General features: G+C 53.0%; 2 protein-coding genes across 3 annotated transcripts in view; both read left to right on the top strand.

The window, feature by feature from the left end:
* The window catches only part of LOC116480610 (carcinoembryonic antigen-related cell adhesion molecule 1-like), a 1172951-nt gene that overhangs the window by 405385 nt on the left and 747607 nt on the right, over nt 1-19959 (top strand).
* ZNF526 (zinc finger protein 526) lies at nt 10418-19955 on the top strand. Of its 2 annotated transcripts, none has more exons than XM_032172759.2 (3): nt 10418-10493; nt 13992-14085; nt 14167-19955. In XM_032172759.2, the coding sequence occupies exon 3, from the start codon at nt 14184-14186 to the stop codon at nt 16194-16196; it is 2013 nt and encodes a 670-aa protein (XP_032028650.1). In that variant the 5' UTR covers nt 10418-10493; nt 13992-14085; nt 14167-14183; the 3' UTR covers nt 16197-19955. The 2 variants fall into 2 exon arrangements, with proteins under 2 accessions (XP_032028650.1, XP_058282531.1); XM_058426548.1 differs by having other exon boundaries at nt 10418-10741.

Genomic DNA, 19959 nt, shown 5'->3' with positions numbered 1-19959 from the left:
ATTTTTAGTAGAGACGGGGTTTCACCGTGGTCTCGATCTCCTGACCTCGTGATCCGCCCGCCTCGGCCTCCCAAAGTGCTGGGATTACAAGTGTGAGCCACCGCGCCCAGCATAATTTTTTGTATTTTAAGTAGAGATGGGTTTCACCATGTTGGCCAGGCTGGTCTCGAACTCCTGACCTCAAGTGATCCACCCGCCTCAGCGTCGCAAAGTACTGGCATTATGGGCACTGAGTCACCAAGCCCGGCCCCATACTTTAGTTTTGACTTTTGACTCATGTAACTGAGTTACACATTTAAAAAGTTAAAAAGAAATAAACCATAAAATTAACACAAATAGGCCAGGCACGGGGTGGCTCCCGCCTACAATCCCAGCACTTTTGGGAGGCCGAGATGGGTGGATCACTTGAGATCAGGAGTTCAAGACCAGTTTGACCAACATGGTGAAACCCCATCTCTACTAAAAATACAAAAATCAGCTGGGCGTGGTGGTGCCTACCTGTAATCCCAGCTACTGGGGAAGCTGAGGCAGGAGAATCGCTTGAACCCGGGAGCTGTAGGCTGCAGTGAGCCGAGATTATGCCACTGCACTCCAGCCTGGGTGACAGTGTGAGACCCTGTCTCAAAAAAAAAAAAAAAAAAATTAAACACAAACAGAAGAAAATGAACCTGGTCGGATGTTGTGGTTCATGTGTGTAATCCCAGCCTACAGCCCAGGAGTTCAAGACCAACCTAGAACCCAGGCAACATGGAAAAACCCGTCTCTATTTAAAAAAAAAAAAAAAAAAAAAAAAAATCAGCTGGGTGTGGTGGCACGTGCCTGTAGTCCCAGCTACTTGGGAGGCTGAGGTGGGAGGACTGCTTGAGCCCAGGAGATCTAGGCTGCAGAAAGCAGTGTTTGCGCCACTGGACTCCAGCCTGGGAAACGGAGCTAGACCCTCGAAGGGAGAAGGGAGAAGGGAGAAGAAAAGGAAGGAAGGAAAGAAGGAAGGGAGGGAGGGGATTGTATATATAATTGGTAACATGAATACTCAGATGAAAGAATTATTCAGGTAACTTGAAGAACATTCTGACAGTAAAATCTTCAATGGGATATGCTCAGAGAACAAGAAACACAAATAAAATCTATGTTTCATTCACTAGATACAATCAGCAGTTGTACTGACTTTGTTATTTTGATGCTATTTAATTACTATTGTAAAATAAATCAAACAAATCCACATCTCAATGTTATTAAGAGGAAAGACTTTCAGTATAAAAAAGTCTGGCTGGGCCGGGCGCGGTGGCTCACGCTTGTAATCCCAGCACTTTGGGAGGCCGAGGTGGGCGGATCACGAGGTCAGGAGATCAAGACCACAGTGAAACCCCGTCTCTACTAAAAATACAAAAAATTAGCCGGGCGTGGTGGCGGGCACCTGTAGACCCAGCTACTCGGAGAGGCTGAGGCAGGAGAATGGCGTGAACCCGGGAGGCGGAGCTTGCAGTGAGCCGAGATCGTGCCTCCGCACTCCAGCCTGGGTGACAGAGCCAGACTCCGTCAAAAAAAAAAAAAAAAAAAGTCTGGCTGGGGCCGGGTGCAGTGGCTCACACCTGTAATCCCAGCACTTTGGGGGGCCGAGGCGGGCGGATTACCTGAAGGTGGGAGTTCGAGACCAGCCTGACCAACATGGAGAAACCCTGTCTCCACTAAAAATACAAAATTAGTCGGGCGTGGTGGCACATGCCTGTAATCCCAGCTACTCAGGAGGCTGAGGCAGGAGAATCGTTTGAACCCGGGAGGTGGAGGCTGCGGTGAGCCAAGATTGTGCCATTGCACTCCAGCCTGGGCAACAAAAGTGAAACTCTTTCTCAAAAATAATAATAATAAATAAAAAATTAAAAAGTCTGGCTGGAAGCAGTGGCTCACACCTATAATCCCAGCACTTTGGGAGGCTGAGGCAAGCAGGTCACCTGAGGTCAGGAGTTGGAGACTAGCCTGGCCAACATGGTGAAACCGCGTCCCTACTAAAAATACAAAAATTAGCTGGGTATGGTGGTGTCTGCCTGTAGTCCCAGCTACTCGGGAGGCTGAGGCAGGAGGTTCGCTTGAACCTGGGAGGCAGAGGTTGCAGTGAGCTGACATGGCGCCACTGTACTCCAGCCTGGGTGACACAGCGAGACTCCATCTCAAAAAAAAGTCTTTGTAATGTTTTTCTTTGTTTAGAGTCGGGGTCTCGTTCTGTTGCCCAGGCTGGAGTCCAGTGGCATGCCACCACACCCGGCTCTTTTTTTTTTTTTTTCTCTGAGACAGGGTCTTGCTCTGCCATCCAGACTGGAGTGCAGTGGCGTGATCTCAGCTCACTGCAACCTCCACCTCCCCGACTCAAGCAATCCTCCTACCTCAGCCTCCTGAATAGCTGAGACTACACGCGTGCATCACCATGCCAGGCTAATTTTTATTTTGTATTTTTTATAGAGACAAGGTTTTGCCATGTTGCCCAGGCTGGTCTCAAACGCCTGGGCTGAAGCAGTCCACCTGCCTTAGCCTCCCAAACTGCTGGGGCTACAGGTGTGAGCCACTGCACCCGGCCAGGCTTTTTATCTTTTTAGATACAGGGTCTCACTATATTGCCCAGGCTGATCTCGAACTCCTGGCCTCAGGCAATCCTCCTGCCTCAGCCACACAAAGCACTAAGATTACAGGCATGAGCCACCAAACATGGCTATGATGTTAATCTTAAATTTAAAATACTAACAGAAACTTTTCGAAAAGTCAAGTCTCTAACACTGTTCGCTGAAAGAACCTAGAAACAATATACACACTCAGCACCCATGTTTTGGTCTCTAAATAGCACAGCTTCCTTGAAAAACAGCTGATTCTAGGGTACGGAAGGGAAAGTTCAAAGTGAGCCCAGGACATCTTGCAGTGCCACAAAGCAGGAAGCACACAAAGAATGATACAAACACATGAAGAAGACACAAGAGGCTAGCCAATTGAAACCGCAGGAAGACAGACTGACTGTAACAAGTCAGTAAATAGTGTATGGGTCTATAGTGACACTCAAACTCAAAGGGGCATTGGGGGAATACCTCTTGAAAGAGAAAGAAAAAAGAAAAAGAATTAGAAAAATCACCATTTTGCAAACATCAATGTGATAACTGGTTCAGGCAAAGCTCATAGATGTGAAACCCACTAAGTAAATGGCTATTAGGGAACAGGACATACCAAAGTATCACCCCATAGACTGTTTACTAACCATGAGAACTAAATGTCCCTTCACAATGGACAAACATGGCAGATATCCCCTTAACCAAGTGACCAAACTTTCCCACATCGGAAAAGACAGGCCGTACATGCCTGGGGATGTACTCCAATATGAACTAGATGGCAGCAACCAAGGATTATTCCTGCTAAAAACGTATAAACTGAATCTAACCAAGCCTCAGACACAATTCCCATTTAACAAGAAATGTAAGGGAAAGAGGGACGAGTTAAATGACTCCATCAGGAGATAAACAATCAGGACATTCTACAAAACAACCGGCCTGCTAGGGTGAATAAATCAATGTTACAGGAAAAAGAAAAAGGTATGGGGTGTAGGGGCAGTTTCTGTGCTATGGCAGGAGACTAAGGAGACATAACAACTGAATGCATACCAACTCAACTATGAATAGATTCTGAACGGTCCCACAATCTGGGGATTTTTGAAAATGGACCATTAGAATACCAGAGAATTCGTGTTTATTTTCTTAGGTATAATAGTCTTAAAGTGGTACAGGAGAATATCCTCATTCTCCATGGATGCCTAATTTAGGGGTAAAGCATCCTGATGTCTGTAATTTACTTTCAAAGGGTTCAACAAAAAATCCAGAATTACGTATACACATAAAGCAAAAGTAGCAAAATCTTAACAATTACTGAACCTAAGTGGAAGATGTTAACTGTACTAATTTTTCAACTTGTATGTTTGAAATTTCACATAATAAAAAAAAAAGAGGGGTGGCCAGGGCACAGTGGCTCACACCTGTAATCCCAACACTTTGGGAGGCCCAGGTGGGCGGATCTCTTGAGGCCACGAGTTCGAGACCAGCTTGGGCAACATGGTGAAACCTCACCTCTACTAAAAATACAAAAAAAATGAGCCTGTAGTTCCAGCTACTTGGGAGGCTGAGGCAGGAGAATTGCTTGAATCTGGGTGGCAGAGGTTGCAGTGAGCCGAGATTGCACCACTGCACCCCAGCCTGAGTGACAGAGTGAGATTCTGCCTCAAAACAACAACTAGAAGTGGCTGGGCATGATGGCTCATGTCTGTAATCCAGCACTTTGGGAGGCTGAGGTGGGAGGACTGCTTAAGGCTAGGAGTTCAAGACCAGCCTGGACAACAAGAGGGAGACCTCATCTCTATAAAGGATGAAGAAATTGGCCGGGCGCGGTGGCTCACGCCTGTAATCCCAGCACTTTGGGAGGCCGAGACGGGCGGATCACGAGGTCAGGAGATCGAGACCATCTTGGCTAACACGGTGAAACCCCATTTCTACTAAAAATACAAAAAATTAGCCGAGCGTGTTGGCAGGCGCCTGTAGTCCCAGCTACTCGGGAGGCTGAGGCAGGAGACTGGCGTGAACCCAGGAGGCGGAGCTTGCAGTGAGCTGAGATCGCGCCACTGCACTCCAACCTGGGGGACACAGCGAGACTCTGTCTCCAAAAAAAAAAAAAAAAAAAAAAAGGATGAAAAAATTAGCCAGGCACGGTGGCATGCCCCTGTAGTTCTAGCTACTTGAGAGGCTGAGGTGGGAGGATAGCTTGAGCCCAGGAGTTCAAGGCCGCACAGAGCTATGATTTCGCCACTGCACTCCAGCCTGGGTGACAGACCAAGCCCCTATCTTGAAAAAACCAAACAGAAAAAAACAAAAACTGGGGGTGGTGAGAATAAATAAGTTAACTGGAGCATGGCAATTAAAATAAAATAATTAGAGACACTCAGCATGAATAAATCTCAGACACATCTAGCAAAGACAGCCAGGTGCAGAGTAATACCCACAATGTAACACCATTTAAACGAAACACGAAACTATGTGCAACAATTCCGTATGTTGCTTCAGAACAGAGTATCTGTAGCAATGAAAACACACACATACATATCTACACACACACACAGCGAAAATGAGACAGAATAACCCCTCAGGCCCCTTCCTTGATGGGCACAGTTCATAAGGAAAGGAGGGATGCTGCCATTACACCCACCCAGCTGGGCTCACCTGTCTCCCACTGACCCTGCTGAGAATTTGCAGAACTGCTTGACTGCCGACGGCGACGGCAGCTACCCTCTGTCCTCTTTGAAGAGCTGGAGGTGCCATAGCTATAGCGTTCTGGAGACACTAGAGGAAGAGAAGAATGGGAAGAAGTATTCAGCCTCCTGGCCCTAATTCCCACCCCTGGAAGAATGCCTGCACCACGAGGTGCCTAAGTTCCCCAGAAGTCAGAGCCCAAATACCCACTCATTCTCAAACACCTCCTGCAGAGGTTGCTCAGATGCCTCCTAAGAGAGAGAACTCATCACGACTTGGGGCAATCTAACCCACGTCTACGGCAGCTCAAACTGTCAAGGTTATTCTGTTGATAGTCATGGTAAGGGTCCCTGTAATGGCCCTTTGCCCTGGCATCAACTGCCCCCAGCTCTCCCCAAGGAGTAAGCAGGCCTCTGTGCAGGCTCCCCAAAACCTTCTCTTCTAGAGCGTGATCTTCAGACATAGATATCGAAAAATGCTGTCAGCTCTTCCCTAGAGCTGTCCTTCTCCTGCTTATCTAAATCCTGGGGGCTTACTCTGGGCCAGGGAAAGCCATAATCCCCCTTTCCCAAACTAGCCACTGTCGCTTTAGTAACCCAGACAAAGGCTTGGTCTATGCATGCACAGGGCTACTGGCAGCCTGAACCCCTCCCAGCTTCTCACCTCAAGACTGCTATCCTCCAGGGGCACTTCCTTCACAATGATTCAGGGCATCAACTCTGGGGACAAGTTGGCTGGGTTTGAATCCTGGCTCCCACACTTCCCAGCTACGTTCTCTGCAAGCCCCTTCATGACATAACTTCCTACCTCCCTCTCTTCCCTAGCTTGGGTCCCCTCTGCTCCTGCCACACTGGCCTCTGATGATGCCAAACTCATTCCCACCTCAGGCCTTGGATGCTCCCTGGGATTTTCTCCCCTGGGGTCTATGCATGGCTGGCAGTGCAGCCTCAGGACAAAGTCTCCCTTCACCTTGCTGCTCTCCTGACTCTCTCTATTCCATTACTTTTAGTCTTCCTACAACAGCATCTAAAAATAAGTTCTCTGTCTTATTATCTGATTGCCCCACTAAACTTAAACTTCATGGAACAAACACCTTGTCAGCTCCATCATCCTGTATCCCCTAGGCCCAGCAAACAGGAGTGTTATTATACATGCAAACTGCTTAACTTCTCTGAACTTGTTATTTTCCCGGTTACAGTGAAGACAGTAACAGGACTTCCTTGTGGGATTACTGGGAGACTATAAGGCACTAGTTCATACGAAGGTCTGACAGCTGTGCCTGGCATGAAACAAGCCCTCCGTAAACAGTGGCCAAAATCATCATCACTGATGTGGCCAAATTCCCAAAGCCATGCTTTCTTCCTTTTATGTTGCTCATTGATATTGTGGGAAGAGAGAGTAGTAGAATGGGACATAAGCTGCCTGATATGGCACTGTCCGTATCAGGGCACCAGGGAGGCCCAGCGGGAGCCAGGCCCTTTCCTCCCAGGAAGTGTGACACCCTCCCATTCAACCGTACCTGGCCGGCGCCGCTTGCGCGCCAGGTGCGGCAGCAGGTCGTGGCGGGCCAGCACGCGCAGGAGTTGCCCCAGCAGCCGCAGGTTGCTCTCGTCGCACTGCCCGCGGCGCTCCAGCTCCAGCAGGAGCTCTAGGCCGCTGCGGGCCCGGGCTAAGCCTCCGGCGGCGCCAGGAGCTTCATCCAGCAGAAAGGCCAGGAGCTCCAACTCGCACTCGGTCAGTTGCCCGCCCACCACCTCGAACATACGGTGAAGCGACAGCATCCCGTAGTAGTCCAGGCACTCATCCTCCTCCCAGCACGGGGCCGGGGTCGACCCGGATAGCGCCATTCCCGGGGGAGGGAGGCGGAACAAGCTCAGAACCCGGCCTAGAACCCACACAGCGGGGAGGGGGCAGTGGTCAGCGACGCGGAGGCCGGAACCCCACACCGCCAGCGCGTCTCCCCCGCCCAGTCGCGCCGGGCGGGGCCGCTCCCGCACCCACAACCGCCTCGGCCTCCCCCTCCCCCGGGAAGGAATGGTCCCGCCCGAGGTCCCCTAAGAACAGGTCGGGACGCCGGAGCCCGCTCGGCTTCCCCCCCCCCCCCCCCCCCCGTGCTGCGTTCGGAGCTCGCCTCCGGACCTGACCAAACGATGCGACCCAAACAAGCCTCGGGGCCCACCCCGGGGCTCCCTGCTGACTGACTGCCCCTGACTCTGGGTAGGACTGCCTAGACGAGCCCCTTTGCTCCGTCCAGTGGTACCGTCTGATGAGTCCCCCGGCTCTATGCAAGTGGTACCGCCCGAAAGTGACCCTCTGCCCCCTACACAGAGGAGCGACCCAGGCAGCCCCTTCGCTCCACACAGGTGGTACCGTCCGAACCCGACCCCCGCCTCGCCCTGCAAGGGCGGCCCCGCCCGCTCCCCAGAGCCCAGGTGGTTCTGTCTACCCGCCACCAGTCACCATTAGGCCTCTCTGGATCCTCACCAGATTCTGGCGTCCGGTGACTCCTGGGCGACGGCCGCAGCCACTTGTTTTGGATCTTTCTGGCACCTTCTCTATTATTACGCCTGCGTCACCTCGCCCCTCCTCCTTCCCCCAACTCGCGCAGGTGCGACCGCCACGCCCCTTCGGCGCATGCGCAGAACGAGGCCTCCAAGCCCCGCCCTTCATGGGCTGCTAGACCTGCCCCCAACCGAAGCGACTTGGTTCGTGAGTGCTGCGCTTGCGCAGAGCGAGAGCAAGCCGCAGCTGGGGCTGTATCTGGTACCCGGTTCCAGGTCTCTACTTCCCGCCCCTGACTCAAGCCACCGGGGCCATGTAGCGCCACGTCACGAGTAGTTGTAACTACTCATCTGATAAACTACAGCCCCCTCCTGATCACGAGCTAGACGCCCACGTCACCACTGCCCCTAGTTGCCCGTGGCAAAGTAACACAATCACTACTTTTCCGTCTCCCAGTAACTCCCAGGCCTTATATGATCTGGTCCTGGGCACCCCTCCATTAGATTGTCCCTCACTTCTAGTGACAACCAGGGATCTACATCTCAACTGTGCTGTCTCATGATCCCAAATGGAAATCTCGCCCCCCCCACCCCCGCAGTCTGTAAGTTCCTTCCCCTGATCAAAACCAGAATTCCCTCATCTCACGTTCAGAACGGATACCTCCTTCCAAGCGGCAACAGAACCCTCCATTCCAACTGTGTACATCTCGATGGCGTCCATCACGACCCCCATCACAGACGTCTCCACCCAGAGCCAAAACTGCCCCTCCGTAACCCCTTCCAATCTCTGTCCTCCAGGGTCGCCCAGATACCCACTCCCTAACTTGCAACAACTAGAGAGGGTCTGTCAGGGAGTCTAGGCTGCGGTGTATGCGTGTCCCCTTACCGCGGGGCCTTGGGTGTGACGGTCGCCACGCCCCCCACTTAGGTGACTCAAGGTCAGGGCCTGCATGTGCTTGAGACAAGTCCCCTCCCTGGACGTGTTCCCATCCCCGCAATTAACTCCTCTTGGAAGTCGGGAGACCTGGGTCCTGCCTAGCACTGGCCCAGTACTGGCTCTGCCTGAGCTGTAGCAGTGAATTCAAAAGAATCGCTGGGCGCGGTAGCTCACATCTGTAATTCCAGCACTTTGGGAGGCCGAGGTGGGCGTATCACACGAGACCAGGAGTTCGAGACCAGCCTGGCCAACATGGTGAAACCCTGTCTGTTCTTAGCCGGGCGTGGTGGCACGCACCTGAAATCCCAACTACTTGGGAGGCTGAGGCAAGAGAATCGCTTGAACCAGGGAGCAGTGAGCAGAGATAGTGCCACTGCACTCCAGCCTGGGCCACAGGGCGATACTTTGTCTCAAGAAACAAACACCGGGTGCGGTGGCTCACGCCTGTAATCCCAGCACTTTGGGAGGCCGAGGCGGGCGGATCACCTGAGGTCGGGAGTTCGAGACCAGTCTGACCAACATGGAAAAACCCCATCTCTACTAAAAATACAAAATTAGCCGGGCGTGGTGACTGACACATGCCTGTAATCCCCGCTACTCGGGAGGCTGACGCAGGAGAATCGCTTGAACCTGGAGGTGGAGGTTGCCGTGAGCCGAGATCGCACCATTGCACTCCAGTCTGGGCAACAAGAGCAAAAACTCTGTCTCAAACAAACAAACAAGATTGGACGCAGTGGTTCACGCCTGTAATCTCAGCAATTTGGGAGGCCGAGGCAGGTGGATCACCTGAGATCAGGAGTTCAAGAGCAGCTTGACCAACATGGCAAAACCCCGTCTCTACTAAAAATACAAACATTAGCCGGGCGTGGTGGTGGGCACCTGTAATCCCAACTACTCGGGAGGCTGAGGCAGGAGAATCGGTTGAACCCGGGAGGCGGAGGTTGCGGTGAGCCAAGATCGTGCCACTGCACTCCAGTCTGGGCGACAGAGCGAGACTCCGTCTCAAATAAACAAACAACCCCCCCAAGAAATCCCTTCCCCTCTCTGGGCCTCAGTTTCCCTACTTGTGAAACAAATGGATGGCAATGGTAAGCTACGGAAGCATAGTCCTGGGCTAAACTCACAGGGGCGCCTGGTAAGTGACTATCATTAAATCAAACGAAGAGTAGGAAGAATAGGAAAGCAATTTAACAAACTGAAGGATTCTGTCTTGCTAAGTGGGTTGTAGTGGGCGCCTACAGTATATAAGCGCTGTGCATGTGTGATATCATCCAATCCCCTAAACAACCTTTGAGGTGGCTGTGACTCAAGCTCATTTCACACCAGTGAAACAGAGGCCCGGAGAGGAGAGTAACTCCAAGTGTGTCGGGCTCTAAAGCTGTACTCTCAGAAATGCTCCGTCTCTTCAGCTTTTAAATGACATCTCTGTCAAGGTCTCCCGCCGCCCAGTTCACTCCATGGGCCCAACGCTCACCAAAGGTTGCCGGCATTTCTCTACAGAACTTTCCGACACTTAGCCCGGGAGTGACCCGGAGAACTGCGCAGGCGCGTCTCCTCGCCCTGAGCCCCGCCCACAGGGCGCAGATGTGTGCGTGGATAACTCCCGGAGCCCCGCCTGAGTGGCAACACGCAGGCGCAAGGTCGCGTGCCCTGCGCTGCGGGCTCTGATTGGCCGCTAAGGGTAAGGGCACCGCCCAATGGGAGGTGTGGATAGTGAGGGGTCCCACACGCCTGGAGCCGAGGGTCTGTGTCAAGAGCGGCAGGGGCTGCAGGAGATAAGAGAAACGGGTGAGGGCGCCGCGCGGGGCGGGACGGGGAAGAGAGCGTTGGGCGGACGGAGAGGGCGGAAGGAAAACTAAGGGGTCTGCAGGGATCGGAGAGCCTTGGGGCCTGCGCTAGGGCGGGAGCGGCGCGGGCTGGAAGGAGAGTGCTCCTTCCTGTGTGCCCTGGGGCTCCTTTAGTGTGCGGGAGCCTAAGCTGGAACTCGCCCACCACCCACTGCTGCGAGCTCTCACCCTGCCGAGGAGATGAGTCTGGTAGGAGAAAAGCGTTGTAAAGCGGGAAAGTTGAATTTCCAGGGCCCTAGTGGGTTCCTTCCTGGAAAGACTTACTGATAATCTGTGTGAAAAACCCCCCATACCTTCCCTAAGTAGTTCACAATTCAAGAGTGGGAGAAAGAATAGTAGACGAGAAAAGGGCAAATTTCAAGTCTTCCGGGCCACCTCGTAGACATTTATTGGGTACCTGCTTTGTGCAAGCTTTGCAGTAGGCACTGGGCCTCGCCCTAGGGGAGTTCTCTGTTGGAAATAGGGCTGTAATCAAGGAAAAATGGAACTCTCGGGTCCCTGGTTGCCTACTTCCAGGAAGGTCCTTTATGGAATGGCTGTTGTGTGCAGGGGCCTGGCAACTCAAAAATTAGGAAGGGGATTGGAATAGTAGATAAGGAAAGCTTAGCTCCAGGTCCTTTAGTGAATAATTTACTCAAGGAGTATTTATTGGGCATTAACTGAAAGCAGGGCCCTGTACTGGGCTGTGTATTTTGGGAATTCACAGTCTAATGGGAAAGTTGGTCTGGTAGAAATGGACTGTGCACAGGGACAGTTAAACTCAGGGTCGGCCAGGCAGTGGCTCACACCTGTAATTCCAGCGCTTTGGGAGGCCTAGGTGGGAGGATTGCTTGAGCTCAGTAGTTTGAGACCAGCCTGGGCAACATAGGGAGACCTTCTCTCTACAAATAATTTAAAAATTAGCCAGGGGCCAGGTGCGGTGGCTCACGCCTGTAATCCCAGCACTTTGGGAGACCATGGTGGGTGGATCTTTTGAGGTCAGGAGTTGAAGACCAGCCTGGGCAACATGATGAAACCCCATCTCTACTAAAAATACAAAAATTATCCAGGCGTGGTGGTGAATGCCTGTAGTTCCAGCTACTCGGGAGACCGAGGCTGGAGAATCGCTTGGACCCGAGAGGCGGAGGTTGCAGTGAGCCGAGATCGTGCCACTGCACTCCAGCCTGAGCAAAAAGAGAGAAACTCTGTCTCAAAAAAAAGTAAAATAAAATAAATAAAAATAAAAATTTGCCAGGCATGGTGGCAGATACTTGTGGTCCCAGCTACTCAAGAGGCTGTGGCAGGAGGATCACCTGAGTCCAGGAGGTGGAGGCCTCAGTGAGCCAAGATTGCACCACTGCACTGCAGCTTGGGCAACATAGTGAGAACCTGTCTCAAAAAGAGAAAAAAAAAAAAAAAAAACTCCCAAGGTCTCACTTCCCAAGGGAGGCTCACTGCAGCCTCGACCTCCTGGGTTCAAGTGATCAAACCACCTCAGCCTCCCAAAGTGCTAGGATTGCAGATGTGAGCCACCACACCTGGCCTGGGAGCATTTCTCAGTCACTAAATAAGTACTGTGTGCTAGACATTGTTCTTGGTACTGGACATACTTCAGTAATGTACGGGCTAAACTGCTACCATCTAGGTGCTTAATATGAGCAACTTTTTTTTTTTTTTTTTTCCCTCGAGACAGAGTCTCACTCTGTCTCCAGGCTGGAGTGCAGTGGCGCAATCTCGGCTCACTGCAACCTCCACCTCCCGGGTTCAAGCCATTCTCCTGCCTCAGCCTCCCAAGTAGCTGGGATTACAGGCATGCACCACCACGCCCAGCTAATTTTTTTTTTTTTTTTTTTTAGTAGAGACGGGGTTTCACCATGTTGGCCAGCGTGGTCTAGATCTCTTGACCTTGTGATTGCCTGTCTTGGCCTCCCAAAGTGCTGGGATTACAGGCATGAGCCACTGCGCTCAGCAATATGAGCAACTTCTATATGCAAGGCTGTAAACTAGACTCCACCTGCCCTCTGGCACTAATAGATTAGGTGAAAAAGAGGTAAAGAAGGTGGGTTTGAATTCATAAGATTAGCTGCTAGGCCTGGGAGGGAGGCAGTCATTTGCTGAGTGTACTCTGAGTCCTTGCTGTGTGAAGGGGCCTGGGTGGGGTTGAGCCCACATACATGGAAGGGAAGATGGGGCATATAGAGGGAAGTTTGAAAGTTAAAATTCCTGTCCGTGCTCAGAGGTTTTGTTGCTGACTGGAGCCTCCACAATGAATCAGACGCACAAACTCTCAGTCCAGTGAGGAACAATGAGATGCCACCCCAAACTCATGATATTTGCCATGATAGAGGTGGCACAGGATACCATAGGAACCCTGAGAATGTAGAGATGTCAGAGAATGCTTCACAAAAGGTGCTGAGTAAGATTTTGTCAGACAAAAAGAGGAGAGAAGTTTCTTGGCAGAGGGAATAGCAACATCAAAGACTTAGGGTCCAAAAACAATCTTTCTGGAGAACTACACAGGGTTACAGCTGACCTTTACAAGTACCAGGGACTTTGTGTCAGTACTACTTTTAGCCCCATTTTACAGGTAAGAAGACAATCTCAGAGGAAGTAAGTGGTAGAGCTCAGATTCAAGCCAAGGGCAGTCTGGTTCCAGGGCCTGTGTTTTTAAACACTTGGGTGTATCTGTGTGTGTATATGTAAGAGGCAGAGGAAAAGTGTTGCACAAAGAGGAAGCCGCACGCAGGCAAAGGCTATGGTATTCTCAGAAAAGGTATGCCTGGCCCTCTCAATAAAGAGGCCAGGCTGGCTGGGCCGGGCGCGGTGGCTCACGCCAGTAATCCCAGCATTTTGGGAGGCCAAGGCAGGCGGATCACGAGGTCAAGAGATCGAGACCATCCTGGCCAACATGGTGAAACCCCCGTCTCTACTAAAAATACAAAAATTAGCTGGGCATGGTGGCGCACACCTGTAGTGCCAGCTACTCGGGAGGCTGAGACAGGAAAATCACTTGAACCTGGGAGGTGGAGGTTGTAGTGAGCCAAGATTGCGCCACTGTTCTCTACCCTGGCAACAGAGCAAGACTCCATCTCAAAAAAAAAAAAAGAGGCCGGGCTGTTGGCCAGGGTGGTGGCTCACACCTGTAATCCCAGCACTTTGGGAGGCCAAGGCAGGTGGATCACCTGAGGTCAGGAGTTCGAGACCAGCCTGGCCAACATGGTGAAACCTTGTCTCTACTAAAAAAATAAAAATAAAAAAATTAGCCAGGCATGGTGGCACTCCCCTGTAGTCCCGGCCACTCAAGAGGCTGAGGCACGAGAATAGCTTGAACCCAGGAGCGAGAGGTTGCAGTGAGCCAAGATTGTGCCACTGCGCTCCAGCTTGGGCGACAAACCAAGTCTCTGTCTCAGAAAAAAAAAAAAAAAAAGAGGCTGGGCTGAGTTCTGTTTGTCTCCTGCAGGCTGCCATGGGGTGTGTGTAGGCTTCAGAGACATGGGATCATGGACGACTGAGGCAGAAACATTGGATTAAGACTTCCTGAGCGATAGAGGCTGGTGAGTAGTGGGATGGGCAAGAGAACTCCACCTCCCCTCGGTTTCCTGCTGTCTCACTGGCTCCTGCCCCTCTTTCTCCAGGCACTGCCTTCCCCACAATGGCAGAGGTGGTGGCTGAGGTGGCCGAGATGCCAACACAGATGTCACCAGGGACAGTGGAGATGTCAACACCTGTGTTGGGGGAGATGATGGAGATGTCAACAGAAGTGACTGAGATGACACCAGGGGAGGCCCTTGCCTCATCCCTCTTCTTCCAGCATCACCAGTTCATGTGCTCTGAGTGTGGCAGCCTCTATAACACACTGGAGGAAGTCCTCTCACACCAGGAGCAGCACATGCTTGCTGTCTCAGAGGAGGAGGCACTGACCACACAGAATGTTGGCCTGGAGCCAGAGCTGGTGCCAGGCGCTGAGGGGCCCTTCCAGTGTGGTGAATGCAGCCAGCTCATCCTCTCCCCTGGTGAGCTCCTGGCCCACCAGGATGCCCACCTCCGGGAGTCTGCAAACCAGATCCAATACCAGTGCTGGGATTGCCAGGAGCTGTTCCCCTCGCCCGAGCTGTGGGTGGCTCATCGAAAGGCCCAACACCTTTCTGCCACGGTAGCTGAGCCACCAGTGCCACCTCCTTTGCCTCCCCCAACACCACTGCCTCCACCTTCTCCCCCATCTGAAGTCAAGATGGAGCCCTATGAGTGTCCTGAGTGTTCTACCCTCTGCGCCACCCCTGAGGAGTTCTTGGAGCATCAGGGCACCCACTTTGACTCCCTAGAGAAAGAAGAACGCAATGGGTTGGAGGAGGAGGAGGAGGACGATGAGGAGGATGAAGAAGATGATGAAGAGACGGAGGATGAGGAGGCCATGGCAGAGGTCGGTGATGATGCTGTGGGAGGTGATGAGTCCACAGCTGGCTGGGCTCAGGGCTGCGGGGACTGTCCCCAGCACCAGCCCTCAGCAGGGGCTCGCCGGCAACACCGGCAAACGTCTCACAGCCCGGCATCTGCCACCCACCCCTTCCACTGCAGCCAGTGTCAGCGCAGTTTCAGCTCCGCCAACCGGCTGCAGGCTCATGGGCGGGCCCATGTTGGTGGCACACACGAGTGTACGACCTGTTCCAAGGTCTTCAAGAAAGCAGCATCGCTCGAGCAGCACTTGCGGCTGCACCGCGGGGAAGCCCGCTACCTCTGTGTAGACTGTGGCCGCGGCTTCGGCACAGAACTCACATTGGTGGCCCACCGGCGGGCCCACACTGCCAACCCATTGCATCGCTGTCGTTGTGGCAAGACATTCAGCAACATGACCAAGTTCCTCTACCACCGGCGCACTCACGCGGGCAAAAGCGGTGCACCTCCCACAGGAGCAACAGCTCCCCCAGCTCCAGCGGAGCCCACCCCTCCACCACCACCCCCTGCCCCACCTGCCCAGCTGCCCTGCCCACAGTGCTCCAAGTCCTTTGCCTCAGCTTCCCGGCTGTCACGGCACCGGCGTGCAGTACACGGGCCCCCTGAACGGCGTCACCGCTGTGGGGTTTGTGGCAAGGGCTTCAAGAAGCTGATCCACGTGCGCAACCACCTGCGGACACACACGGGCGAGAGGCCCTTCCAGTGCCACTCATGTGGCAAGACTTTTGCTTCTTTGGCCAACCTCAGCCGCCACCAGCTGACCCACACGGGCGCACGTCCCTACCAATGCCTGGACTGTGGCAAGCGCTTCACACAGAGCTCCAACCTGCAGCAGCACCGGCGGTTGCACTTGCGGCCAGTCGCCTTTGCCCGCGCCCCCCGCCTCCCCATCACTGGTCTCTATAACAAGAGTCCCTACTACTGCGGGACTTGTGGCCGCTGGTTCCGCGCCATGGCAGGCTTGCGACTGCATCAGCGGGTCCATGCCCGAGCTCGGACTTTGACGTTACAGCCTCCCAGATCACCACCTCCTGCCCCACCCCCACCCCCCGAGCCTCAACAGACTATCATGTGCACAGAGCTGGGGGAGACGATTGCCATCATTGAGACATCCCAGCCGCTGGCTCTTGAGGACACCCTGCAGCTGTGCCAGGCTGCACTGGGGGCCAGTGAAGCAGGCGGACTCTTGCAGTTGGACACGGCCTTCGTGTGACGCTGCTGAAAAGCAATAACAAAAGGGTTTGGTTGCAACAGCCAGTGTGGGTACCTCTGGGGAGAGAGGACCTCCTCTGGCAAACTGGTCTGATACCCACCGTGTGCCAGGATCCACCCTGGCCTCTTTTACCCACTGACTCCCCAGAACTACCCTTCCAGGCTTCTCTTGTCATATTTCTCTGCCTGAGGGGAAACTGAAGCTCTGAGATGCGATGTGATCTGTACCAGGTCACCCAGCTACGCTGCAAAGCGGGTTGGCCAAGGCCCTTTGCACTGCATCACCCTGGTGCCCAGCAACATCAGGTAACCTTCACTGAGCACCAAACTTGTGCCAGGTCTGTGCTGGCCACACTCATATACCTCTTCAGATCCTCTGCTTGTACCCCTAGCCCTTGCCTTCCCTGGATTTTGGGCACCCAGGACTTTGCTCTGCCTGGTGGAGGAGGGTACTTGATTTCTCTGGGCTTCCTTCACCTCAATTCTGACAGTGTGGAAGGAAATCTGTAGGTACCCAGGTCCTCAGCTCCAGACTGGGTGATGCTGGAGACCCACGAGCAAGTCAGCACAGGCTCTGCCCACAGGAGGCGTGCACAGTCTGGTAGGAGAAACACACAAGTACAGATAGCTTGCTCTCTGAGTGTGTCTCATTGATTCATTCAGCCTGTGTGTCCTAAGGCCTCCCTCCTCCCATACTGGGTGATGCTGGAGGCAGAGATGAGTCAGGCCTAAGGCTTCTCAGGGCTGTGATGGGGATATGTAGGGACAGTGGGATCCCAGGAAACAGACCTCCATGGTGGGAGATCAGGAGTTAAGGATTTCCTAGAGAAGGTAGTCCCTGAAGGAAAAGTAGGAATCTGGTAGTGAAAGAGGAAAAGAACATTCCAGGCAGACAGCACTGCAAGAGGGTGAGCTCTTGGTGTATTTGGAGACCATCCAGTTATCTGACTGCCTAGCCGAGGCAAGCACCACACTTACCACTGTATGTGTACTATGATCCCAACAGGCTTGTGACATAGATTTCATATTATCCCTGTTGTATAGATTTTTAAAACTGGTGGCTGGGCACGGTGGCTCATGCCTGTAATCCCAGCACTTTGGGAGGCCGAGGCGGGCAGATAACGAGGTCAGGAGATCGAGACCATCCTGGCTAACATGGTGAAACCCCGTCTCTACTAAAAATACAAAAAATTAGCAGGGAGTGGTGGCGGGCGCCTGTGGTGGCCAGCTGCTCGGGAGGCTGAGGCAGGATAATGGCGTGAACCCGGGAGGCGGAGCTTGCAGTGCACCGAGATCGCACCACTGCACTCCAGCCTGGGCAACAGAGTGCGACTCCGTCTCAAAAAAAATAAATAAATAAAAATAAACTGGCCAGGTGCAGTGGTTCACACTTGCAATCCCAGTGCTTCGGGAGACTGAAGCAGGAGGATCACTTAAGGCCAGGAGTTCGAGACCAGCCTGGGCAATAGCAAGACCTCATCTCTACAAAAATTAAAAGTTAGCCAGGCCTGGTGGCACATGCCTGTAATCCAAGTGCTTTGGGAGGCTAAGGCAGGAGGATCACTTGAGCTCAAGAGTTCAAGACCTGGGCAAGAGAGAGAGAGACTTTGTCTCTATTAAAAATAAAAATGATTGGCCGAGCATGGTGGTGCACACCAGTATTCCCAGCTACTCTGGAGGCTGAGGCAGAGGCAGGATTGCTTGATATGGGGGAGATTGAGGCTGCAGTGAGCTGTGTTCACACCACTGCACTCCAGCCTGGGCAACAGTGCAAGACCCTGTCACTTAAAAAAAAAAAAAGGAAAAAAAAAACTAAGGACAGAGATTTGCCCAAGGTTTCACAGCTAGGCAGAGACATTGTGAGATTTGAGTACGGGAGGCCCCTTCGGCCCACATTTGTAACCCATACTATTCTGAGTGATTAAGACTTGAAACTTGTGCAGGGGTAGGGGATCAGAGGAAGATTCATTCTAACTAGAGGAAAAGTAAACCAGTGTCAGAGCTGTTGGGATTTGAGGGGGCCTCAAAACATCAAAGGTCTTGGGAGCAGGAAGATTCCCACCTTGTTCAGAGGTTACCTAGGATAATAGTCTTTCTCTCCATTGATTGATTGATTGATTGAGATGGAGTCTTGCTCTGTCGCCCAGGCTGGAGCACAGTGGTGCAGTCCCAGCTCACTGCAACCTCCACCTTCCAGGCTCAAGCGAGTCTCCTGCCTCAGTTTCCCTAATATCTGGGATTACAGGCGCCCACCACTGCACCCAGCTAATTTTTGTATTTTAGTAGAGACGGGGTTTCGCCATGTTGGCCAGGCTGGTCTCAAACTCCTGACCTCAGGTGATCTGCCCGCCTTGGCCTCCCTAAGTGCTAGGATTACAGGTGTGTGCCACCGAGCCCGGCCATGATAGTCTTTCTCTACCTACGCAGATGCAGGTGATTCCTGATAGGCTCCTCCCAGGCCCCTGCAGCCCAGGGTGCTCAGGCAGGGGAGGCAGAATGCAGTTGAGGATGGGATTGTCCAGGAGGGAGGCCTAGACTTTGGAAGGCCTTGAAAGCTGGGCTGAGTAGTTGCGAGTTGGAGGAGGGTTGTAATTGGGTGTTAGATCTGGGCTCAAAGTGGGGTGAGTGGGAAGCTAAAGATGGCCCAGCAGAAGACAGGGCCGGACCTGGGAAGGGGTCATGGGGTGGTAGGAGGGTGAGGGACACCTCAGTGACTTCATGGCTGACCACGTGAGTAGCAGGGAGGAAGGTGTCGCCAGGATCCCAAGGTCTGCCCCTCACCCAGAACGGCCATCCTCCCCCTTATCAATCGGCTTGCTCTGTATATTCATTCATTCATAATACAAACCAGGCGAAATCCGGGTGGTGTTGAGCAAGGAAGGGGCAGGGTCTGTCCTATCCCAGGCAGTGTAAAGATGCGCCTGGAGTGGGGTGAGCAAACTGGAGAGCCCAGACCCCACAGGAACAGTCCCTTCACTCCATCTGGGACATTTGAAACTCCTCCCTTTTTGTTCACCAGTGGAATCCAGTAGGGGGCATACCTATTGCTCCTCCCCAGGCCCCCTTCCACCTCTGGGGTGTCCTGGTCACACTCACTGCTTGGTGCCATGTGGAGGAGATAACATTTCCTTCAGCCCATGCCCCACTATCTGGCCCAGCATGTTTTAAGTGAGGATAAAAGTCAAGTTCTCTGCCCCCACCTTTACAGGGTTGTCACTTCCCAACATCCCTAAGAGGGGGGCCAGGTAGGTGTCCTGTTTAAGACTTGGAAATGAAGGCTTGGAATCTTCTAGGGTTCCGCCTCCAGCCATGGCCACCCAACAAAGAGTCTACAAGCAGGCTAAGTTTTGGCCTGAGTGACTCCTCATCATCTCATGTGCCCCCAGACCCTAGAGCAGCAGGCAGCTTGGACTAAGACAGCCCATTGTTCAAGTCCTGACTCTGTCACTTAAGCTCCATGGCCTTCCCCTCTCTGATCCCCAATTGGCTCACCAGTTACTGGGAGGTTAATCCCTCCCTCTCTAAGCAGAAGCAGATGATTTATGCTGGGTCATGGAGCAGGCTCCTCCTAGGCCTCTACAGCAGATAACCCAGATGGAGCTCATCACCACACGTGCAGAGAAAGCCACGGTGCGAGAGGGTTGAGCACCTGAGCCAGGGCCTTCAGACAGCCCTCTGCCTGAGATGCAGCTCACTCCTGTCCCAGAACAGTCCCCCCCGCAGGAGCCCCCACCACCTCAGTGGAAACAGGCAGCCAGACGGAA

The sequence above is a fragment of the Hylobates moloch genome, unplaced genomic scaffold (assembly GCF_009828535.3).
Source record: "Hylobates moloch isolate HMO894 unplaced genomic scaffold, HMol_V3 SCAFFOLD_13, whole genome shotgun sequence".
Taxonomy (NCBI): domain Eukaryota; kingdom Metazoa; phylum Chordata; class Mammalia; order Primates; family Hylobatidae; genus Hylobates; species Hylobates moloch.
Note: the sequence above shows the minus strand (reverse complement) of the source record. Positions and strands in the feature narration are given on the sequence as shown.